This window comes from Fringilla coelebs (genome assembly GCF_963513975.1).
Source record: "Fringilla coelebs genome assembly, chromosome: 3".
NCBI lineage: Eukaryota > Metazoa > Chordata > Aves > Passeriformes > Fringillidae > Fringilla > Fringilla coelebs.
This window is the reverse complement of record NC_140030.1, coordinates 47,044,598-47,070,503: the sequence shown is the minus strand read 5'-3', so window position 1 is coordinate 47,070,503 and position 25,906 is coordinate 47,044,598. Positions and strand designations below refer to the sequence as shown.

The 25,906-nt window shown below is 40.9% G+C and overlaps 1 protein-coding gene across 1 annotated transcript in view; it reads left to right on the top strand.

The window, feature by feature from the left end:
• Positions 1-730: 730 nt before the first annotated feature.
• Positions 731-25,906, top strand: part of LAMA4 (laminin subunit alpha 4) — a 97,629-nt gene continuing 72,453 nt past the window's right edge. The window contains exons 1-2 of the mRNA XM_084203182.1: positions 731-1,486; positions 23,114-23,215. Of these exons, the coding sequence (XP_084059308.1) occupies positions 1,286-1,486; positions 23,114-23,215 (303 nt within the window). The 5' untranslated portion in view covers positions 731-1,285. The remainder of the gene's footprint in view (positions 1,487-23,113; positions 23,216-25,906) is intronic.

Below are 25,906 nucleotides of genomic sequence, written 5' to 3'. Positions count from 1 at the left end.
AAAAGAAGGAATCCACTCTCAAAATGAGGCCTGGTAAGCCAATTTCTGCAAAGATTTAAGAAAGAAGCCTGACTGGCCAATGGTGCTACCACTCCCTGCATTCAGGACCACTGATGGACAAGGTGCTGACCTCTTGGCTGGAGCAGTGCACATTAGTATAATTATACCCTGACTTCATCCCAAAACCTAGCAAGGACTACTGTCTTGTCTTTTTGAGATCATAGTCACAAAATGAAGTGAGCTGTGGGCAACATATTCAGCTCGCTTTCACATACACACTGCAAGCCTTGTTACCAGGGCCTCACAAAGCATCTCTTGAAAAAGGAATACAAGATGCTCTTTGTAAATAAAAGTTCATGAGTATGAGGAATGAAGTCATTTTCCAAAATTGCAGTGAACTATATTCTTTTTCACGAGCCAGCGAGAAGCTGAGAACTGGGCTTGAGGGAAAGGAACTGAATGAAGTATGTTAGAGAAACCACTTAGCCCTATTAGCCCATGGCACAGCCAGGCTGTCTCCCTCCTCCTCTTCCTCCACCTCCTCCTCCTCCTCCTCCCGCCCACAGCCTCCCCTCCCCCATGACATAAGGAATGGCTAGTCTAGCGGGTTTTTGTTTAATAAATTTGGCACCTTTCTGCCTTCCGCTGCATAAACTGGAGATGTTAAAAAATAAACAGTCAGGAGAGCCAGTGATTTGTTTGGAGCAGTCATTTGGAGTTGTGGGGGGTTGGCATGGAGAGGGAGGAAAGGGTGACCTCACTTTCTGAACAGTAAAGTTTGAGTGGGAGGGTCTCCACACGAAAGGTAAGAGAGGGAATGATGTGAACATGTGAAGGAAGCCAGAGCACTGAACAGAGCGTCAGTCTGTATCCTGACAGGGGGAGATAAGGTGGCTGGAGAGCTAGCGGTGCTTTCCTGGAATACAATCTCTGTTTGACACTCTCTGCTTAAGCACTGCCCATCTGTATGTTATTGTGCTGGAGCCTCTGGGGAAAAAGAGGAGCCACAGGCACGGAGAGAGAACGAGGGAGGCAGCAAAAGCGTTTTTCTTCCCTTCTTTTCCTTTTTTTTTTTCTTTTTTTTTTCTTTTTTTTTTCTTTTTTTTTTTCCCCTCTTTTAAATCGGGATCCGGTTAGACTGCCTTGAAGTGCCACATCTGGAAACTGAATGCTGAAAGAAAGTTAAAATAACTGAGGCACCACTAAGCCAAGGGGGGCTGATTGCAGAAGAGGGTAAACAATTACTGAGACGCTAGAAGACCACTGCTGGATGTAAGGGGAGGAAATGGCTTTGATCTCCGCCTGGCCCCTCATTTCTCCTGTATTTTTCTTTTTGAGATGCTTCTCCTCCAGCACAGCCTCGAGTGAGGGAAGCGTTTTTCAGTTTGACATTGAAGGTAGCTCAGCGGTCAGCACGCAAGAAGCCACTGTTATCAGAGGGCAGCAGCAGGCAGTAGCTACTGGAAGTTGGGTGCCTTTTGCTGAGGTACAGTAATTCCCTTCTCTCTCTAGTGTCTGCAATTTTCTGTTTTCACCTGTCTGTGTCAAAGCTCCCATCTGGTAAACGTTAGCTTAATCATTTGAGCCTTAAAGCGATACAGGAGGATTTGGGGGTGAGGGGGGAGGTGGTCTGAGACGCTGCGTTTCGGGACTGGAGAGATACAGCTCAGACTTCAAAATGTACACATGCCCTGCCTGCTGCGAGCAGACAGCTGCTGTACTTTGCAGTGGAGCTGGCTTAGCATGTCTCTGACTTTCCTGCCAACAAAACTAAACAGGCCTGTCTAAACAGAGCTATTTTACAACAGTTAATTGTCACAACACTTTTCTGCTTGCCTTGTAATTCCTGCAATTGCAATTCACTGAAATTTCCCAAAAGAGTCTGTCTTTTGATGGCAAACTGTCCCGTAGAAGTTTGTGCTTTTGCCTCTGAATGCCATTCACCTCCAAAATATGAAGTTTGTTTTCACAGTGAAAGCAGGAGATGATAAATCAAATGCATCTAGGAAACTGCCTGCAGAGAACACACCTGCAGAGATTTCAAGTTCCAAAAATTATGTGGTTGGGATTAGTGACAAATGAAATTAGAGAGATCTGAGAAGCAATTTGACAATGGAAAATTTTCCCCTGTTATTTTGGGATTGATTTATACTCTTTGTTTTAGCAACACTGCTGGGGAATGGGCTACTCAAAAATGCATCTTGAGGAAATAATAAATTACTTCAGCATACACGGGGGGGTGGGGTAAGGTTGGAAGTGGAACAGTGGGCACAACACAGTAATATCTCATGCATGGTAGATGCAAAGTAGGAGGCTAATTGAGTTCCATAAGGTCATGGGAAGGGAAAGAGTAGTTCTTCTAGCATAACTTCCAAAAATGAGGTGAGATTAGTGCAGCTGTGTCACTGTGACGATATCAAGATCGCAATCTCCAATATCACACGGCTGATTTTCCACCTATCCTCCAGTTGCCAGAATTAACAGCCATGGAAATAAGTGCATAAAGTCTTCAGACAGCCAGGGCTGCTGCTGCAAGGCAGGGCAGAGCTCATTCCCCTGCTCCAAGCAGCTGGACAGCCTCAGGAAACGCCTGCCCACCCTGCCAGAGAGTCCTCATGAAACATGACCTGTGTGAGAAAACTGAAGGTTAAACCCTGCTTTGCTCAGCATAAGGACTCTCAGGAGCCATCCCAGTTTTTGGACAGGCTTCATGGCGTGGGATGTACAGATTTTCTCCCCTGGCCTCTGATCAGCCACGAGAAGCTGCATTGCCACCTGTTGCTTCCAGCATGGAAAGTCCCTCAATGAAATGCCTGACTTAAGAGCTGGATGGGTTTTGTAGCTGCTTTTCATGGGATAATGAGCATAAGTGATTGTTAGTCTTTCTTGTTATGATAGCATGGTATGGTTTTCCCAAAGACACAGTTCACATTTTTTCATGTACATCTATTAGATTTTATCTTGGGATAGCATTGTGAGATATATTGGACACTTGCAAGAGAATCACGCTTTCATTTCCTTCAGCTGTTTCAAGCCTTTCTAAATTTTTGCTCTGGCCAACAAAATAGACTCAATATCTGGTGTTTCCTCTGATAGTTCACTTCAGCCCATGCAATGGCAGCACTGAGACTCTGGATCCCATTTTACAACTGCATGACTATGCCTGGTATCATCACGCCAAGGCCCTTGGCTGCAGCACACTTTAGTTTCATGAGGAAGAAGCAGGGACTTCAGGACTCCTTGCTACCTGTATATTTCAGGCCTCACCTCCATGGTAATTTCCAAGGAGACCAGGCCCAGTAGGATGCTTTTTTGGGGGTAGGACAGATGGCTCTGTAACAGTGAGAACCCGCTTACTAATCGATCCATGTGTGTGGTTGGTAGCAGGATTTGAGGAACGGGCTTCAAGCCTGGAGGTTGATGTAGGGGCTGGAGAATGGCAGTTTGGTAGTCTCTCACCCAAGGAAGGAACATTACTATTGGTCCTCAAAGAGCTTCTCCCTCCCACAGCTCACCTCCCCTTCCCCAGCCTCAGGAACAGGGTTGTCCCAGCAGGTTTGAATTTGAATTCGCCTCTTTGGAAGCGTGAGTGCTTAACCCAGAGCTCACAGTGAACCGCAGAGTAAACTGCCTTACACAGCGCGGTTTGATTCAGCTCCTTCGTCTAAATATTGACTCAGGCCTACAGCTCCCCCGAGCAGACAGAGCTGTTAGTCATGTCAAATGGTGCCAAATTATACAAAGGGGGCACTTTCACAGGGCAGAGTTACAGAGCTACAGATGGGGCTTCTCTGTGGTCTGTGGTGACAGCCAGCTGCAACATGGAGTGCGCCGGCGGGAGTTTCCAAGATGTAACTGGTGGGATGCTCTTAAATCCCAGTAAGTTTGATACCATGAACCTATAGAAGAATAGGAGATCTCAATTAATGTAAATATGTATTAGTGAATGTTTCTCAGCTTTCCAATCCTCTTCCTTTACCATATGTGGCAACCCCAAACTGGGAGGAACTGGGAGAAGTGGTTTTAAAAATCAGAATTAAAGTTAATGGGGAGCTTTGCCTTTTTTGGTTTTTTTCACCTGTGATTAGGATGAAAACCTCTTAAGAGAAGAGAACTAACTACATTCTTAATGCTGATATGCTGTATCCATGCACAGAGAGTACCATGGGTCTGAGTTGGACTTCAGGCAACATCAGCTACCTTGGTGCCCTCGTTCTTAATCATTATGAGATCCAGAACACCTAAATTAGGCACATAAATTGTTCCTAGATGTTTCAGTCAGAATCATGGACTGTCTTCAGGTACAAATCCAAATTCCCCATACAGTAGTGGAGACAGCAGATTTTTTTAAAGCCTCTAATTCCTAGCAGTTTTCCCTGGAAATGCTCAAAGGAGTCTCTTCCTCTTTAAAAACTTTGTTGGATTCTGGCTTCAGGACAGCATTATGAAGCAGCTAAAGTAGATGTTTAAATGAGCCAGACTAGATTCCACACAATGAAATGTTGTGTTCCCTACATAAGGAGCATTGTTAACGACCACAGTGAAATAAAATATCTGCCTCCTATTTCAAAAAAACTCAAAAATTGCTTATAAATTAAAATGATCCAGAAAAGTATCATGAGAAGGATTACAGTGTTAGGGATTTGAAGACAGCTGAGAGATTCTGCAATCCAATTTGCCTACTAGAGGGAGGTTAAGAAAAAAATTTGAACTTTCTGTGTAAGTACATAAACAAGAAAAAAAATAGGCTTGTTAGTCTAATAAATTAAGGTATTGGTATATGCAACAACTGGAAACTGAAGACTATGTTGAAACTACAAGTTAGTTAAAAAATTTATTTTCAGAAGTGATTAAGATCTGGAGATTTTATTCAGTTGTGTTGGTTTGTCCGTGAAGAGTCAGATCAATATGAAAAGCACTCTTAAGTACTTAAGAGTACTTATGTACTATTTAGGAAAATTAAGTTCCTTGGCTCATAAAGATAATAGGAGAGGTGGGGAGACATTACAATGCTGAATCTTGATGTCTGTGGGGAGACAGAGAGAAAAAGAGTGCAGAGCACTGGATCCAGCTCATCAGTGCAACCCAGCAGCAGGTGGTGGCGTGAAGTCAGAGATTGGGTTTTTCCAAACAAGGATAGATTAAAATATTTTATAAGGAAGATCTGTGAGAGATGGAAGCAAAGGACTTAAAACAGGCAGATATCAAATGAAAGCAGATAAGCAAGTGGCAAACATCAGAGCTGTTTGTTTTAGTGTTCCACTCACTAGCTTGGACACAGCAGAAGGAAAGGGAATGGTGAGACGCTTCCAGGTTTGGTGAGGCACAGCAGTAAAATTGAAAAACAGAAGTTCTGAGAACCATTATGTCCCACTGTCAAACACATGCCTCTAAACTAAGAGGCAGGTCATACATTACCATTTGGCTCTGAAGCCTGCTACTGTCAACATTTGTGTTTGTAAATTCCACTGATATAATGGTTTTAATTCTATAGGTGTAGATTTTGTTCCCCATTAGGAAGAAAGTTCCTTACAGAGTCTAAGGTGAGAGTAAAACGTGGTACAAGACTTCAAATACTAGAGAGTATCACAAATGGTTCTCTGTGATCCACATTTTCTTGTCACTCTCCTTAATGTAAAATGAATGTAATGTGACATCCAGTAAAATATTAATTTCATTCTGATGTAAATGACTACAAGAGGCCAGAGACCAGTTTAGGAGATGAGTGTGGGAAGGATTAGGGGAAGAAAGGAAAGACAGACATTCTGTGGAGACATCTGCCAAGCCAAAAAAAAAAAAATCTCAATGTCCTCCATGGAAAGAAGTGAAGTAAATAGTGGGAAAGGAAGTAAATTAAAGCAGGAAGACAAAGGAGAGGAAAAAATGAGAGCAAGAATGAGATAATCAAGAGTCTTAAGAGTAAAGAAAAAAAAGAAGTTGGGACAGGGAAGGAAGCCAATTCCCAGACTGAAGGAAGGCATGATATTGTTGGACAGATGGAAGAGGAAAACTGTTTCCGGCATCAGTGGTTTTGGCTCAGGGAAAAGGCAGAGAGGCAAAAGTCCTTTAAAGGAAACAATTATCATGGTCAAGTCAAAATTAGCCATTTACTATAAGAGGCAGAAGTTATCTGATGGAGCTTCTGTGTTAAAAGGACATGTTTGATGATCATTTTTTCCCACCTGACTTTGACCAGCAGCTGCTGATAAAACACAAGAAGCATTATTTGAGATGCTTGCCTTCTGGTTCTCTAAAGTGATAAGCAATGATTAGCATGGGACTTGTGACAAACTCACCTCTCTAAAATGGCTCATATTAAATATATAAACTGACAGCAACCATAGGTCCCAGCCACTTGTTAACAAAAACTCAGAATATCACCAAATCGTCTTCACTTCTTTTCCCCAAAATGGCTGAAACAGAAAATCTTGCAAACTGTTGAGCGAAACCACAATTTGATCCTTACTTGAAAAATCAATCTGTTCAAAACAAGCTAGTACTACAAGAAGCAGCAGAAGACCTAATCCTGAGGTGTGAGCCAAAAAGGGTTTTAGCTTGACAGGAACCTTTATATTCTTTAAAGTTAACGTGAACTGCATTGACTTTTAAAAAGCAGATCTTTAGATTAATTCACTTCAGACCCTTGAGGTTATGTTAGGTTAACTCCTATAATGGGAAATTTGGATTTCTAGCTGCTTTTTTTTTTCTGATACAACAAGGTTATGTTCTGAGAAACATCTATTAGTGGGGAGGAAGTTTTACTGCAGATGTTTGTGATTCCAACTTAAGTTTCTCATCAAAACTTTAATGAAAATCAGCTGCTTGGAATAGTGCCACCAGTCTCCAAACCTTTTGAATCATAGGAGGTTGAAGCAAATGGAAGCACAAGACAGAGCAGATGCATAGTTGGAAGTTTTCTCCATTTCAAGAAGATGTATAAAACACCCACCAGAAAACAAAATTTAAACTCCACTGCAGTGTATTCCCACAGTGTTTTGGGCAAGTACCAGCAAAGTGCCCTAAAGCTTATTCTGGGCTGGGAAAACCAATAAAAGGCATTTTATGCCCACTCTTATTCACAACATGGGGAGCAAGGAAGGAATTAAAAGTCCATTTTTTCCAGGGGGCATGAGAAGAAATAAAAGAATTGCTTTCTGAAGGAAAACTTGGCCTGATTTAAAGTGATAACAATTAGAGCTTCTAGTGTTCAAGAGCTGTGTAAAAGAGGTCTAGTTTCTGAGTAACATATAAGCAGCTACTGATAATTTACAACTTGCTTCTGGACTTTGATTTCACACACCAAAATATAGACCCTTCAGGTTTTTTATTTTAATTGGTACTCTTGAATATTTGGATCTCATCCCAGTCCATTTTCACACACCACCATGAGCTGGGGATGTTTGGGTTATGCATCCTAATGCAAGATTCAACAACTGCTGAATAGCATTATACACAAAGCTGTTAGAGCTCCAAAGTTTTTGAAATCTAATTCTTTGTCATTAAAATCTCAAAGAGATTTTCCTAACTGTCAGTCAGGATACATGAAGTGTGTATTTGACAGTGAAAACAGATTGACTAAAATACAGCAAATATTATCTGGCTTTGTCATTCCTTTTTAGCTGTATTTTGTAATTCTTTATATAATTATTTCCTTGAAATAAATACTTCATGAATACTAGAACTCCTTTTTTTTTTTCTGTTGTGAGAAACCAACAAGAAACTCACAGCATTCAAAAGTCAAAGAATGAGAGAGGGCTGTGAAAAGTATTTTAGAAATTACTATTCCAACATTACAAGACTGTAAGAGTAACTAATGTTTAGGTCATAACATATGGAAGATGGGGAATATGAGAGGAACTGGCATACCTTAATTATTTTGAAACATAATTTAATAATTACAAGAAAAAAAATACTTTATCTGGATGAACAGCTTTCAATATATTCTGTAAAAATGGACTTTTAAACTAAAACTGTTATACTCAGAACCACTGTTTGACTCTGCCTACCCAACAAAATGAATAAAAATTAGTTAATTCAATCTTTGACCATTGCTGCCAGCGTAACTACAGGAAAATTAGTTATATAGAACTAGCACCTAAACCAGATACTTTCTGAGCGCTGTTACCTGTTACTGGCCTACAATGCATCTTTTACTCTTTTATGAAAGACCTTCCAAGTGGCAAGGGATTAGCAGACCTTTCTGCCGAGGCTAATGCAAGGCCAGGATGTCCTAGGGTTTCCTACTGTGGTTTTCCGCCTCTGTGCCTGGATGCTAGCCCATGGAGAGCCACAGAGAGCCTGCCATTCACGACTCCCTTATGCTGTGGTCCCCACTCCTGGCTCCAGGGACCCTTCCTCAAAAACACTTTGTGAAAGGAAGCATTTATCCAGATCCAGTATCCAAAAAAAGCAAATAATAATAACACAATCTGGCAGCACAAAATATAACATAACCCTCCCTACCCTGACTATTAGAATTCTTCATGCCCCAGAAAGGCTAACACAGCGTGGCCCATTGAGGGTTGGCAAGGTCTCCAGAGCATCAGTACCTGGCACAGATCCATTCAGGGGGATGTGGGCAGGTATTGAAGGTCTAGACATTGTGTAAGGTCAGGGAATCAGCATACTCTGTTCAGCCTTTTGCAGGTTTGTGGTTTGCTGTGGCTCTCTCCTTCCAGTCAATGGCAAGGATAGCCTGCAGAGGTTCAACAGAGTATCTAAGGCACCAGCTAATTCAGGGTGTTTGGTGATAGATTTCTGTGGGGGATGAGAAAAATAAATTGTTTTTCTCTTGATACATTGATTCTTCCCTCTCTTTGAGCCAACAGAAAGTTTATTTCTTCATTATCAGATTGTCTATGATGAAACAAGCCCAGAGGCATTGAGAGATAGAGGCAGGTTACCCCTTCTCCCCAGCCCTGGCTTTTCCTCTCTCCTTTCAGAGCACAGCCTCTGCCCAGCTTCATCCTGAATGTATGGCATGCAGTACAAAATTAACCATGCTGAGCTGTCTTACTCTCTTCCCACACATTTGCAAAGGGCTAAAACAATCCAGGGTGAAAGCCTTATTTCTGAGAACTGCCCAGAAACACGGGATCTTCCCATCAGCCATCCCCAGCAGCTGTCTGTCTTGTCCATAGCTGGGCCACCCTTGGGAGGCAGAGAAGCAAGAAAGCTCTTTCTCTTCTTCTTTCAAGATTTTCACATTGCCTTGGGTTTCTGTCTAACAGGCTTTTAATTCATGCTATGGCTATTGGTCAAACAGATCACTGTTCCTCTCTGCTGTGATTCCAACATTTCAAAAAGATCCAAAATCAAACCAGGAAATACTAGAAATCTGGAAGGGGGGAGATTGAAGCTTGAGATTTACCCTCTCAGTATTAACAGTGTCCCACAAGCATATTAGTACTTGCTTTAAAGCCCACTTTTCTTTTTCATCCCTTGAACATTTTTGTCTCTATCTGTAAATCTCTCAGGGAGTAGTGTGGCTTGTCAACTGATTGTGTCTCACTTATGTGAGAGACTCAATGACTCAGAATGTACATTTCATGTAAGTGGAGACTGGGTGGAGGGTGGTTAATGAGGAAACAACACAGGTTTATCCCTTTTCCTGTAAATTGAATAAGCTTGGCATTTTTTTAAAAGAGGAAAATCAACCAGCTACCCTTTCAAGGGCAGATTTTCTATTTCTAACAGCGAGCATCTTGCAAGAGTAAGTTTTTCACTCAGTGGCAGTACGAATAAGTAAATTAGAGACTGGTATTAATATCTGATTCTTAGCCAGCTTCCAGACAGCTTAAACACTTTAGCCCTCCCCCTTTTGAGAGAATGCCTTTTAAGCAGAGGCTTTGTCTTTCTCACTGTGTATGGAAAAAATGACTGTGCAGTTCTATGGAGAATGCCTAGCTGAGATATGTTTATGTTGGATCCAACCCCATCTCTGTTGCTGAATGGCAGTTTGTTTTCCACTTGAACTGGGGAAGGGATAACAGTCTGGAAACTTTTTCAACACAGGAAATTTTGAAAAAATTTAATACAATTACTGAGTCAAGGTAATAGATAATGTTGTTCTGCGTAAGCCATCTGGCTTTCAGCTGTTTCTTGTTTTTGGGAGTCCCCATCAGTCTGTCACTGCTGCAGTGGAGGCATGCACAAGCCCACCCAAGGAATCAGAATACAGAGTGACAGTGGGCTGCAGAAAGGGCTCCTTGTCATTTTTTTCTGCATGCCATTCTCTGCTTTGCTTACTGGTTTGGAGGTTACCCATGTGCAATTAGCCACATTCAATCTCTCTCTGACTGCCAGCTCTAGATGCCATAGGGAGAAATGGAGGTAACATTTTTTCCATGTCTTCCTGCCAGCCAGATTTTATTGAGAATTGTAGTAACTGTTTTCAGTCTTGCTAGTTTTAGTTTTAGTGATCTCTGATCTTTGCACCTAAAACTTTGGGAAGAAATTTTCCACCAGCTTCATAACCTGTCCTTTATTATCGCCCAAAATAAACTTCTCATTTGCAGGCTGATGAGTTGGTAACTCATCAGGTAATACATAAATAATCCAAATTGTCATGGATGAGTCAGCAAGTGAAGTTTTCAAGTTAAAAAGTTTTGAAGTTAGTGTCTTGTCCTGTGTCCCTTAAGGCAACCGCAACTTTTCCAGTAAATTGTGAGGAGAGCTCAACCCCTCTGTATATATAAACGATGAAGAACTAGTGTTTAGTCGCTGCTTAAGACAGCAAAACCAGACTAAATTCAATCATCAGATACACTCTTCAGCAGCTGCAGACTGGCCAGACAGGGTCTGCCTGGCTCCAGACCAGCCCTGTGCTCCCAGGTGGGAGCATCACTGGGAATGCAGGCAAAAAGGAACAATACTGAGATCCGTGCACAGGGGCTGACAGAAAGGACACTGGTGACAGAAAATAATGCTTCATTTGCTTCACCACTCATTAAGCAGTTCATTTACTGAAAAAGATTATATGTCCACAACCAATGTCACTGCTTTATTTATTGTTGTTTTGGTGTTTGAAGATTCAAATTACTCCGATTCACAAAAATACACTGCTGCAGATATAATGAGCATTTCATGTCACTTACCCAGAAAACTCCAAGAATTTGCCCAGATCTATGGCAAATGCACTCACTGAGGTTTTTACCCAAACCTATCTCATGTGAGAATTTAATTTAAAAATAACAATATGCAAAAATATTGGAGGGCTCTACTGAATGACAATTTAAGCAGGAAAGAATTTTCTTTTACATTTGTAATTTAAATAACAAAACAGAAACCTTGTTAGTGTGTAATTATTACTTTAGTTTTCTGTCTCATTAAATGCAATTAGAACTGAGATACCTGTCAAGATAAATGGATAAAAAAAGATTACCAGCATTGTGCCTAAATCTCTCCACCAACTTCTGGTTAATTTCTAATTTAAAACATCAGCAGAACACTGGAAATAACAAATATTTCACAGTTAAAAATGTCAGAAATTTAAAACAATACAGGGATTTAATGGACTACACCAGGGTGCTTATTATAAAACTATCATAAACATTGATTTGGAGACTAAGCTAAAAAACATGTTCCTCTCAGAAATGTTTACAGTTTTAAAAATAAATTTGAATTTTCAAATGGCTAATTTGCATGAGGTTTCTGCCTTTGAAATGGTAAATACTATAGAGTGGCTTTTTACATGCAGACAGTTCCCTAACAGCTGTAGTATCCTATTAAATGGAGTAATTAACTGTCTAGCTGTGATGTCACACACTGAATTCATTTCTTCAGTAATAATAGCTAGAATGTGACCTTTCTTGTTCAGAAGAATTTGATACTGTAGACCAGAGGTAATGAAGGCTTATAGAAATTATAAATAGAGCTTGGAGGCCTAGGGGAAGCTAGTGAACAAGCTTGTTTGTTTTCAATTCTCTAGTGTGCAAGGCTTCAAAGCTCAGATAAATTTAGCAAAAAATCAACAGAGAATAAATAAAATTGCAGAGCAGATGTCCACTTTTGCCTGCACGCTTTGGGGTACCTCATGGTGGAGAGCAGAACTTCTGTTTGTCTCTCTCTGTGATTACTCTGATGGTAGAACTTTGGCCAACAGGTCAGTTATTCACTTCTGAGGGCCTTATTCTCCAGAGGAAGACAAAGATCCTTCTGAAATGTCACTCCATAGGGATTTATATGTTCGAGTACAAAGGCAATCTTGAATTTATTACTCACAGTCTGGGAATTTAAAGTCCATTTATTTCTTCAAATGATAACTTAGAGTGAAGCATGACAGCTCTGTGAAAGAGCAGCACCAGGGCATTTTAGTTTTAAAATTAGCTATAGTTTACCTCAGTGGCTGGAAAAACTCACAGAAATCTCCTCCTTAGCCAAGACTTGGTCTAGGAAGATGCATGGAATAAATTAAGAGAAAATAATAGGACAGATAAAGGGGAATTTACCATCAGAATTAATGTTCTTTGTACCTTGAGTAAGAGCTCCTGCTCTTAATTTTTTTTTTTTTGAAAAGAGAAGAATGCTTTAATCATTGTATCTAACAGAAAGAAATGCCATAGAGGAGATGATATTTTAAAAAACAACTATATCAAATAGATTTTTCCATATTAATCTTTCCTTCCTTGTATGAAAAAAAAAAAAAAACAGATTCTCCTTAAATATCTGAAAAGCTCCCTTACAAAGTTAGTTTCAAGCTTTCATGGGAAACTTTATCACCGAACTGTAGTTCTTTCTCTCTATACTCTTTGACTAATCCTTTTCATATATCTAGTAAGCTCTGGCAGTAAATCATTGCAGGCCACTCATAAAAGTCACCCTCAAATACAAGAGTGAGGTCTAGCCCTAAGAAAGAATGGTGGGAAAAATGGGGAAGGCAGCACGATGCCAAGCACTGCTGTCTACATATCAAAATGTCTTCAAACTATGGCTGTTTAGCTGAAGGCCAAAAACATTCTTTCAGCACTGCATTAAGAAAAGTCTTGGGTCCAGAAACAGCTTTATATTCACTGCAGACATCTGGAACAAGCAAAACACAACCACCAGAAATGTCTGGTCACATGGGGATATTCGGTATTCCTGGTGGTTCTGACCAGTTCTCTTAAAAGACATGAAGCTGTTGAGGAGGTCACTGCTGGGTACACTGGGTACATCTGGGACACTGGGATTACAGTGTGTGCTCTGCCATGGGTTACACTGGGAACATCTGGATACAGTCCCAGAGAATTGGCTCTAGGCAGCCCTGCTTGGACCGACCAGTCATTCCCCAGAGGTCCCTTCCAGCCTCAGCTAGTCTGTGATTCTGCATGTCATTATTCCATTTTACTGACTGAGGAACTAAATGAAAGAGTAATGTTCATTGTCACACAAGACATGAGCAGAAGAATGTCTTTTCTTGAGTCCCAGGGTTCTTATGAACATAATTAGAGAGCAGCTTGTGCACGGAAACAAGGTGATGAGTTTCCTTGATGTTCAGTGAGAAGGAATATTTTTTGTTAATTTCAAACTGTATAATGAAACTATTGCTGTGGAGGTGTTTGCAGATTAGAGGTGAAGCATATGTAATAAAGTGGGTGAGTGGCTGGCACCAGGTGCAGGGATGGGCAGGGATAGCAAAGACAGGAGAAGAGGAGTAGGAGGACAAATGGAAAGCACAACAGGGAGGACACAAGCATGAATAGAGAGCAAGGCCACAACAGAAAGGCTGTGGGAGCCAGCAGGGGCAGGTGGAGATCCAAACCCTTCAGTGTAATGTTCAGTTGCTCCATTAATAGATACAGCCCAGGAGAAGCACCGAGGCCTCCCCCAAGAAGGGCCAATGAACAATCATTTCATCTGGTTGGCATTTACTGTAAGACTGTTTAAACGATATTCAAGCCTCGTTGCCAACAAGAGAGACACATAATATAGACAAGACTAAAAGGTAGCCTATAAATAAAAGCTAGGGTAAGCTATAAATACAAACTGAGAAGCCATGGATTTGATCAATGCCTTACAACATACAAACAGACTTCTTGGAAAATACTCTCTGCAGAAAACCCCTCATTGCTACAAGTACTCAATGTGCTTCTGAGGAAATTGTAACTCCCCAAATATACTTTGGCAAATTCAAGCCCATACAAATTTTGGGAACACAAGGTCTAGAAGAAATTAATAAACAAGTGATTCACAACTACATAGTTACTATTGTAAAAATGTGGCAGCAGCATGAATGACAGTCAAAACAATATCAGAGCTGTCATCAAGTCCTTGTATATAAAGAGGCCAAGGATACCTTCTAGAAATGCTTTCTCCCTTGTGTTTCAAAAACAGAAAACAAGGCAGAGAAAATTTAATTAGACAAATTCTACCCCAAGTTATACACTTCAGGATCCCTCAGATCATAGAGTTATGGAATGTTAAGAGTTTGATGGGACCTTAAAGGTCATGTAATCCCAACCCCCCTGCCATGGTTGGCATTGTTGGAGAAGCAATAAAAATCAAAGTGTTTCAATACAGCCATCTGTTATCTCAAACATTTCAGCTTTTGAGAGGCAAAGACCACCGTCTCAAGCTTCTTTCTTACAAGGTATTATGTGAAAAAATGCAGAGCTTTACTTTGCATTTTTTGATTGCACTTTGCAGATGATCTCATGAACAGTCTGGTGTTCATGTGTCAAACAGATGAGAACAAAAACTGTGAAGAAGAGGAGCAACGCCAAATAATATCTAAAATAGAAAATAATATTACAAGCACTGTTTTCATGCAGTTATCTCTCACAGGCCTACTCTTTTGGAAAACAGGAATCAGGAACCATACAAAGGCATCTGGAAGCATCTGGTGATGGGTTCAGTGATTTATTTTCTCCTAGTGAAGAAATGTGGCAAGTCAGCCTTTCATGGTTAGCTAGGCCAAATTAGAAATGGCTTAGAATGGATTGCCTGCTGAGACACACAGCTCAGATATCATACCTGTACCTGTAAAATATGTACTGTCTCCTGGGCACACAAAAAACAGCATAGTTCTAACTTTAAATGAATCCCAAAATTTTCTTAGCAGTGTTTCTCAGCTATAGTCATTATCTTGTCCCAAAGCATTTTCAGCAAGAACTGGTGAGCTGGCACTGCTGAGATCCTCATCCAAAAATGTGGAAAAGTCTAGGTGTGAAGACCACCATAGCACAATAATTAATAAACACCTTACCAGTCTAGTAAACTTAATCTCTGATGGGCTCAGATTTTCCTGTCTGCTGATCCTATGCAGCAAGTACAGTTTATTTGTCTTCTAGTGAACATGTAAGTCCATCCAGTCCTCTGGGACCAGGGCAAAAACCAGGATGTCTCAGACAGCAGCAGGGCCCTGCAGAGCAGATACAGGTATATCCCTTTCTCCCACTTAACCCTTGTCCATCCCATTGTACCCACACACTTCTGAAACCCCACACAGTGAAAAGATACTCCTAAAAACTACACATGCTGAATTCTCAACCTGAAATTTAACCTCCAGCAGTTAAGCCCCTTTTCTGTGATCAATAAAGTGCATGTTGGCTGTGTGAGACAGCCAGAGCTCCTGAGTGTGCTGCACACCAGTACAGAGGCTGACACCAAGCTGGACTTGCACACAGTGCTTTCTGTCCATCTGCTGGGGTTTATACTTTGGCAACAAGTGGAGAGAGGTTTCTTCTGCAGGTCACCAAAGGCAGGAGGGTCAGGAGAGGGGGATGCAGTGTTATCACAGCTCTTTTTGTTTGCATAAAGTTTCTCACCAGGCTGAAGAAGAACTAAATCTTTGTGTCTATGCTTATGAATAACACGTCTTTGACCTGAGGAATTTGAAATGTCTATTAGTTTGCTCCCAAGGAGTAAGAAGCAAATGACCATCAATCTACAGCTGGAAGACTGGATTTTAAAAATCCATGCTTAAGTGCACTGGAAGTCAATTATGTCCTGAGCTAAAAAGCAGATGGGAAAGTCACATGTCTGTCCTCAGTATCTTTTGATGAATGAAATACCAGAAGTATATTTGTATATCCATCCAAGGTAAAGAAGACAGTTTTGTAGTTAATGATTTCCAAGCATGATAAGCCACAGATTTTGTGCCTGCCCAGAGTGTTTTTAAGACAGGATGTCCATGGATTCAAACACTTTGTATATTTACATCCCAATTTGGCAAAGCAGTATTTTTTGTGTGCCTTTTGGAAGATCCCAGAAAGTGTCCTTAGAATGGGGTCATTCTTCTTCCTAGGCTAAATCTTCCCTGCATGTACGTAGAGAATTGTTTGGGTCTGTCAGACATCAAGATTTCCTTTATATCTATCCACTCTCTCTACCTGAACACACTGACTTGTGGAACAGACTCCAAGGAGACCTTGCACTTCTCCAGGGATACAGGGCCCAGGATTTTGGCCAGACCTGTGTCATAGCTGTTGCAGCCTGGGCACTTCTGTAAGGCACAGCAGGTCTGATAGTGCAATAGGCTTTGTCTCATGGAGTTTGTGTACAGAGCTGGCACCTACCCATGAGCCACCCTCCCATCCCTCTGGTAGGTAGGTTTCCGTATACAAGAAATCAAACCACGCCACGGGCGTCCAGCTGGCTTCTGGCCCCATGGCATCCCGTGTGGAAGTCTCCCTGGGGATGACTCCCAGCTTGCTGTGGTTCAGCCTTCCTGCACAGGCAGGCAGCTGCCAAGGGCAGCTCAGCCTCGCACCACAGCTGTGTTAGCTCAGCGCTGCACCTGGGCACACAGCTCCCGCCTGGGACTGCCTTCAGGGCTCACACCGACACGCTGGGCGAGACCTGCTGAGCGCTGAGTGTTTGGCAAGACTTCTGTGAGCTCTTGGCTGGGGATTGAAAGTGAAGTCCCTATTGTAGGTGATCAAAACCAGCAATCTCTTTGGAAAAGAGTCCCGCCTGTTCTGAGGAAGCCAGAGAAACTGAAATAACATCAAATGTACAGTAGAGGACTGCTTTCTCAGGCTTGTTTCTCTAATGTTCCTTTTTCTAATAAACAATTGCATAAATGAAAGTTCTGGGAGATATTCAAGCAGGAAAACATCTTTATTTTTAGGAAGGGCAATAGGCTATTTATCTCAAGTTGGCCTAAGCAAACAAACTTCAAAAAGGCCTCAGAACTGTAGCTGCCAGTTTCAAATGCTGCTTATAAAGACAAATAAACAAAAGCAAGCATGCTTGGGTTGAGTTTGGAAATGTCCTCAAGGAGCAGAGGGCTGATGTTTCCATGGTAATGCCATGTACTTCCAGCAGACTGGTCTCTGCTTTAGAGACAAAGAATTTAAAATGAATGGAGGTGGTTTCAAGTATTCCATCTCTGTATGGTAAAAGATATAGAGTTTCAGAGACTTGATAAAACTTTCAGTCCAAAACCCCTGTTTTTCCAAACTGTTCCTTCCACATTACACATTGATATAAAGCTGCCAAGAAGGGACATTGCTCCACGCAATTTGTCTGATTGTTTTCATCAATGCATTGAAAACATGGACTTAAATTATCCATGGGTCCTACTTTTACAGGTATATATGGCTGATATATCAGAGAAGCTGTTATATCAGAGAAGCAACACTTTTCTGTTTGCTTTTCCCTGTGTTCTGAAGCAAAGCTTTATAATGTTCAAGTAGAATTTGTTTTCTTTTCTTCTTTCTTTTCTTTCATTCCATAAGAGACAATGGGGACTTCTAAGGGTCCTGCAGTTCCAAAACTGTTACTCAATCTATGTCAAGTGATAAACATTATTATTCAAATAATTTACAATGTGTGTCACAGTTCTCCATAAATATTTTGACTGAGAGACAGCCTCTCAGGCCAGGTTTCACACTCCTCAAACTATGACTTCCTTAGGTTTATGTCTTTTTATAATATTTTTACCACCTTTACAGAAGAGATCAGACTGCAGAAAAATGAAAACTGGAATGTACAAATATATTTTCAAGATTAAACTATATGGCAAATTAAATTTCATCAAGATAAAGAAAGTAAACAAACTGTGGTATGTCAGCTTAACCAGAGATAGCTATGTATGTACTTGGCCAAAACCAGGTGACAGGTAATGAGAATTAATTATATTCTCTTACACTGAGAAGAGAATAAAAAGGACACGATTAGGAACAGCTTCTAAGACTTGACTAGCATATCATAAATGATACCAGAGTAATTTATCTAACCTCTTGGCATATGAAGTAATATATGGAGACTGCCAGAAACTAAGAAAATGTGAATTTTTTTCCTCATGCCATCAAAAATTACCCTTCTACACAAACACAGTGTTTCCAATACAGGATAGAACTTATTTGTATTTTTGCAGCTAGATCTGGGATATTATGCTAATTCAGTTAATTTTCATTTCATCTCAAGCCCGTGAGTTCATCAGGCTCAGCTGTGCCCAGATTGCATTCACTTTAACTATCCTGAACAGACCTTTCTCTCTAGCAGTGAGACTCTACCAAGTAATACCATAATGTTTGACCTTTGCCTCCTGCCTGAACATCCATGTAGCTCCCTGAGGATCCTTCTCAGACCGGGAAGCACACCTTTGGACTCTCCCTGTAGCAGCAAGGACCATAACACTGCTGGGAGCTACAAACAAGGCTCTGCTGGCCCTAAGCTTAGAAGTGCCTTGGCAGCTGATGTGCAATGGCAGCTACTTTGAGTGCTGTTCCTTAGATTCAGTTCCCCACGTGCACCAGCTGTTTCCTCTTTCACAATGGTCCTGGAGGACAGCACCATCTTTTTCTACTGGGCTTGTTGTGGACCAGATGTGATGGGATTCCTGGTCCAAGACTGAAAATAGTACCATGGATGTAACACAAGCTGAAATGTCCATTAAATGTCTATAAATGCAGACCATTTAACCCTGAATACACATGCTTTTGTGTACCTCAGCACTTGGGAGGAAACTCCATAAATAACAAGCACTGGTGCGGATCCAAGGGAGCCTTTTATCGTGGAAGAGACCTTTTTTGTGTTATACCCTCAAAAGTCACAAGTTCCAGTCCTAACTAAAGATATGTGCCATGTTTTCTTACCATGAGAAAGAGAGGTGAGAGAGTCAATGGCTACATCTGAAGTACAGAATAAAGCAGTGTTGGGACCTCCTGGTCAAACAGGATACCACAGTCTGTGTCCGTGCTCTGAACACTCCCTGTGTTTGCCCACAGAAGGGAGCCCTATAAAAACAGCCTCTTGGAGCACATCCTAACAGATGCCATGCCCTGAGCTGGGCCTGGTCATTGGGAGGAAAATCACTGTCTCTCAAGGAGCAAGATCAAGGCCTCCACACCTTGCCTTTCTTCAGCTGGCCAGTGCAGATGTGACCACAGAGAAGGCTCTGTGTGTGTTACCAGCACAGCATTCTTCTTTGGGGAAAGCAAACCAGAAGAGGCAGGTTCAGAGCAAACACCCACCCCAGCACAGCTGCACCACTACTGTGAGCTGGCAGCAGAGAGGGAATGGGGGAGCTGGTTCTGCCCTCAGTTTGCAGGTGCAGATCAGGGACAGCTACAATGAAATTGATAGAATGCTGGAATATAATGTGGGAGTAAATTCATACTCTGTGTATATGAATTGTCTTCCATCTTCAGTCACATCTTGCACCCAGACCAGCAGAAAGGTCTGAAGAAGCAGAAAATTACTACAGGCTCCCCAGCACTTTCAGCATGCAGCTGGTTCTTGTTTTTAAGTAATGCAATCATTCAATCCAGATGCAGGGCGGGAGCAGGGGAATAAATGCCCCATGGGTACAGAGATTTTTAAGGAGATCAGCAAGGCCAAGATTTGATTGGACTTTTCAACTTGAACTGGAGCAAACTTTGTCCCTCAGGGAGAAAAAATATCTAATAATTGTGAAGACATAATTGCTAATGCAGACCTAACATTTTGGCCTTCTAATTGTCTTCACCATTCAGAAACAGACAGTGGACGGAAATGTTCCTCACTCAATTGCCTACATGACTATTTTGCAGGCAGAGTATTTCCATTTTGTTCCAGTCCTGTTTCTGCTTTGTGTGCAATATTTTGTGCTCCCAGAACATTCAGCAACTTGAATCCCTCAATTAGCTTAACACTCTAACACTTCTTTTTATAAATATGATGTTGGCTCAAGCTCTGGAACAACCAACCAATCACTCCATTATCACTAGTAGGGCAAGGAGCAACAAAAATATATCAGAATAATTGAGAATGCCTCAAAAAACTTCAGAGCCTAAAGGAAATCTGGATCCTATCTTCCCTTCATTCCTTTGTCCCTCATACCATTGATTGTCAATATCTCATTTCTGGTTTACATTGATGCAACCCATGGTTTAAAGTACTGTTTTGAAATAGTGAGCATCAGCACCTTCCAAGTTTTTTGTGATTAATTTAATAACATGGGGGGGAAAGACTATGAAAAAAATACCCAGATGACTTCCCCACATCTCATTTTGAAGAGGGACTCTGACAATGGAACTAGAGGGACCCAGACTTGAGGCTGATGTCTGAAGGAACTCAGAAGTGTGTCTGATAATAATAGGAGGTAAACTGGTTCCCAGTGGACCTTAGCAAAGTCTGTGCAGCCCTCGCCCTTAAACTAAAACCAATAATGTAGCACTGACCTGCCCTAACTTGTGTGGGTGTGTGGACTAGATAAAAACTCTCTCATGGCTGCAGTGCAGGCATACCATTAGTTGAAGTATAAATTATGAAGTATAAATTATCATTATGGCTGACCAAAGGATTTACATAGACACCTTTACAAGCATTCCAACATTTCCATTGTCCATATTCACTATCATAAGTAAAAAATTATTCTGCTTAGACCTGCAAAACCAACAAAGCTTTCGGGCAGACACTAGAGGAACACAGCTAGGACCACCCACCAGCTCTGTTCATCAGAGAATATAACAAGCTTTAGATCAGTATGGGTGGAAAGAAACATTGCAAAGGCAGACTTTGGGACAAGAATCTGTTTTCAATTTAGAAACTAACTGTCTCCCTTCCACAGTGTGTGGTGTAATCATTGAGCTGCAATCCTTAGTCTGGCGGGAGCCAGTCCTACCGCTGTGTAAAGACTAAACAACTGAAAGAAACAAGCAGTAGAAATAGACAGTATTTCTGCTGTCCCAAAGAGTCTGTGGTCTGAAGACTTTGCCTCCTAGGAGCTATTATCAAAGAAAATGTTTCCAAAACAAACCAGATAAAATTCTGTGCACAGGAATGGTAAAGGCAACTGAGTTTTCCATTTATGTTCATCTCCACTTCTCAGAGCTCTCCGGGATAAGATGGGACCAATGATTAAATTCTAAACCTCATTTTTAAAGCCTGCTAGGCTGTTAGTCATCTCCTAAGATGTTTTTAAAGTGAGCAGCTTGTCTGGCTGGACCTAGCCGCACTTGGGAGTGGAAGTTAGCACGCAGCTGAGACTCAGGATTGCTGGCCCTTGCTAGCCAGAGCTCCCCAGTTGTACCTACAGCCCGATGCAGACATGTGAGTGCAGGTCCCAGGAGTGGCATGGCCACAGCAGAGTGCCAGGGCTGCCTAGCCCCAGCAGGGATATTTGGCACTACTGCTCCCAGGCCAGTGTCTGCAGGTAGGGAGGTATCACTGTGTGGGTCTGCATTTGTACTGCACACCTGCTGCTCTGCCAGAGCTTACCCGGGCATGAGAAGCTACAGGTGCTAAGCAATTTTTCTGCACAGTGCAGAAAAATACCTCATCCTTGATTTGAGGGCAACCCAGGAATATAAGGAATAGGAAGATACAAAGGAAAGCTAATCCTGATTTGATCAGAGTAATACAATAAGAAGCCTCTTAGCTCATACAAATGCAAGACCCACACCCTTCTTAGTTACTTGAACTTTACACTTTTCCCACTTTTTTCAAGGGTAGGTGACCTCAAGAGCCACAGAATAAAAAAGTTCTGTACAGAGTGCCACAAGAAATATTTCAGGAAAGTCTGGCATACCTTAAGTTCTGACAGCCACCTCAGGGATGCTGTTTGTAAGTGGTAGCAGAAACATCACTGCTGGCAAATCACTGGTGTGGCAAATCATTTTTGGAGTGCTAAATTATATGCCTTTATGGTGTCTTTATATCAGCTCTGCAACAATATTGCAAGACAGACAAGAGTGAGATATTTAGGATCCAAAAATTCATTAATCTAGCATAATGCATGTGACAAAGGGAGACTGGACAGGTTGAGCAGGGTAACAAAGGGTACCTGAGCTAACAGAATTTACTGATGAGGTCAGTCTGTGTACATCCCACCAACTTTGCATAATGAGGGAAAAGCTCCTCAGTGAAGAACAAGAATTATACACAACAAAAAACTATCTGCTTTAATTTTCTTGTTTCTCAGTCTTTGAAGGGTGCCTTAATAGCTTTGTGTTTCCAATTCCTTATATTATCACTTTAATTATTATTCAAAATAAGGTGATTCAGATATTTACCATTTCTCTTTTATTCTGGTAAGCTCTGATAAATTATCAAAATTACTAAATTATATAAACAGGCAAAGCCACACATTTATTCAAAAGGGCATTGATCTTTGTAGGTATGTTTCTGTTTCCCATAGGTTATTCATCCAAATCTCATCAAAGCTTTGATGTAAAGTAAATTTTCTAAAGCTCTTTTCTTTTCTTTTCTTTTCTTTTCTTTTCTTTTCTTTTCTTTTCTTTTCTTTTCTTTTCTTTTCTTTTCTTTTCTTTTCTTTTCTTTTCTTTTCTTTTCTTTTCTTTTCTTTTCTTTTCTTTTTCTTTTTCTTTTTCTTTTTCTTTTTCATTCCTTTTCTCAGTAAAAGCCATTCCTTTCCTATAAACACACCTTCTTTACCAAATAAGGATTATGGTTTCTGGTTAACTCATCCTCTAATACAACATGCAGTAAGAATCTGCCAGCTCCACACCCAGAGCTTGTCAGGGACAGAGCACAGGCAGGAATGCTGACAGCTTTAACACTCTAAGGCAGGACAGAGAGTGAAAGAACAGACTCAAGTTCAGCAGTGTGTGTGTGGTCTGCTATGATGGGGTTGTGCAGTGTGCTCTGGGGAGACCTGATGGCTGTAGCCTTGCTTTCCTCTCCTCTCACCAAACCTAATTCTCCTGCTACATATGCATAGGAAATACTTTTTTTCTCATTGCAGGGATGCCAAGAAGGATTTTATCGTACCAGCTCAGGAAAATGCTCTCCTTGCAATTGTAATGGTAATGCAAACAGATGCCTTGATGGATCTGGAATCTGTGTGGTAAGGAATTCCTCTGTTCTCTGATTGTCTGACTTTTAACACCAATGCTCAGTTTCAATACAATGCAAAAGCAGTGTCTGTACCACAGGAGCTTTTTGCTGAAGAGGGATCATAAGTAGGGCCAAGATCAATACCATAATAAATTATCCTGGCCAAAAGGAATTCTCACTTAAATTATCTCTGCAGATTCAAAACACTTTCCTCATGCAGTATTTGTGACAGTTAGCATATGGAAAATTTTTAGTCCATCAGAAATATGGAAAGAGTTTTGTATGCCTCTGGAGAAAAAAAATGTATAAATTCAAACTCATTTCTTTCTCCCCTTTATGAATACAGCACTGTGTATGATATAAACAATTTACAATGGTGAGTGACCCCTGTGAGTGTATATACATGTGTTACCCAGAGCAATTCAGCTGCATGGCAGTCTCCTGCTGCCAAGGAACAACATGAGAAGGTTGAAACAATACACCAGGGGAAGAGTGTGTTGAATTCCAAGGTACTGTTTCCCATATGTTCAATCTGACTCAGAATCACCTCATACAGAAAGCTGTGTGTTAGTAATAGTAGTCAAACATTTGTAGCTCCAGAGCAAAAATCAGCCCAGTAAAACTAATCTCAACTACTAGAGGGCAATTAGGGCACTAATGCACTAAAAAAATGATGGAAGCTAATAGTGTTTAAACCACCTAGCAAGAGCTAGGCACTAGTACACTCTTTGCAGGCTTGTAAAGAGTATAGTTTGTAAGAGCCCAGAACCCCTTGCTCTGCCATGTGTTACTTTTGACAAGTCATAAACCTTTGCCCTCAGTTTATCTCTTCATAAAATGGACTCATAATACTCACATACTTTGCTTTGTGGCAACCACTATCAAGTTTCCAGTTATTCAAATACATCAAGTCAAGTTCCATGGCATATTTCCTACCATTTTTATTTCTGTGGGAAGAAGACTGTGCAGCTGTTCAGGGGAAGAAAAATTACTATGGCTTGGCCATTGCAATGTGCTTAGAATTGGCTGGTTTTTGTAGAACACATATCGGCTTACCTTTTAATATTAAATTTTCAAAAGTGGTTTTAGACTGCCAAGCATTCCCAGCTATTCTCTTTTACGTGCACAAGGCTTTTGGCTCATGGGATCATTGTCCCCTTCGTGACAATGTCAAGTGACAGTGATGCCAAGGGAAAACATCTGATGGAAGACTTGGGAACCAGATTGCTTGTCACACGTCTGCTTCTGATGACCCTGGTCACCAGAGAGCTTCTGGAGTAGAATATATGAGTTAGGAAATTATTATATCCCCAGGTTACAAGCACTACAGAACTGTTTCCTGTCATCTACAAAAATATGGCTGAAGTCAAGTGTTCAAGACAAACAAACAAACAAAACCAGAAAATTTACAGTATCAGGAAGAGATGATCTGAAAGTAAATGTACATTCCTGATTGGTGTTTCTTCTCTTGGAACCAGCTAGGTAGTAAGGAATAAAACTAAAAGCTAAAGTCTAGTTTATTGTTTGAGTTCAAATTGCCTTTTGATAGCTCATCTGAAGGACTTTAAAAGCCATTAAGCTCAGGTCATTTACTTCTGAATAAAAAGGAACACTGAAAAGGCTTAAGTGAAATAAAAGTGAAAGGTAGAGGAAAAGTGCAGAATGAAAAGGAGGTTTGAATGTTTGATAGCATAAACTAGAACCAGAGATGCCCATAAGGACATTCCTGAAGATTCGGAAATTTCTGGAGAAGTTTGGAAGACTAATGAAATTGGCAAACAGCAAAATGTGACTGAGAAAGCCTGGGAGAAGAAAAGCTTAAAGAAAGATTTAACTTGAATTACAGCAGGAAGAAGCATATTAGATGAATGGATGAATTCAGTTTAGGAAAAGGTGACTTCATGGTTGGTAATGTGGCTTGTATTAGAATCAGTGGACAAAGCAGCCGTCCCCAAGAGCTGGAGAATGACATGTATGGATCTGAGCAAAGCCTGCTGGGGCAGAAATGAGTCAATACCTCTACATCTGGGAGTTCCTGTGAAGAGATAGGACCATGTGGTATGGAGAGCTCACCATTCTCCCTGTTCTCAAATTTTAAGGCCACCTAGTCCAATAAGTCTTGCAGTGGAAACCACCATACCTTGTAGTTAGACAAGATTTCCTGCATTCAGTTAGTTTTTAATGAGCTGTGGGATAAATCTGTATTTATCCCAGATTTTTATTGTTGTCATCCTCTATTTCCATTATTATGAACTTGCCATCTCCCTGCTTCCAAGATGCAATGGCGTTCTGAAGTTTTATCATTTATAGATTCTCCACCATAACCACATGTTACCTTAACCTTGAGCCATAGATACAAACCATCTTTAGCAGCAGATCTTTGGAAGAACTGATCTTCCCCAAAGTTAAAGTTTTCTATATCCCCATGTTTATCAGCATACTGGAATGATTTGAAGAGTTAACTTTTCAAAGTTAACTCTGCTAACCATACTAGAAGCTATAACATGAAAGTAATAACACTGTGTTTGATTGGTAGATATTTTTTTACAGTCTAAGTAATAACTAAGCTGTAAGACCTGAATAAATAGACAAGACAGTAAGAAAAGAAAAAAGTACTGTGCTTCAAAAGGGATGAAAAAGTTGGGGCCTATATGATGCTCTGAGGCCATCTTATTATGCAAATCCCTCAAATCAATTTGGC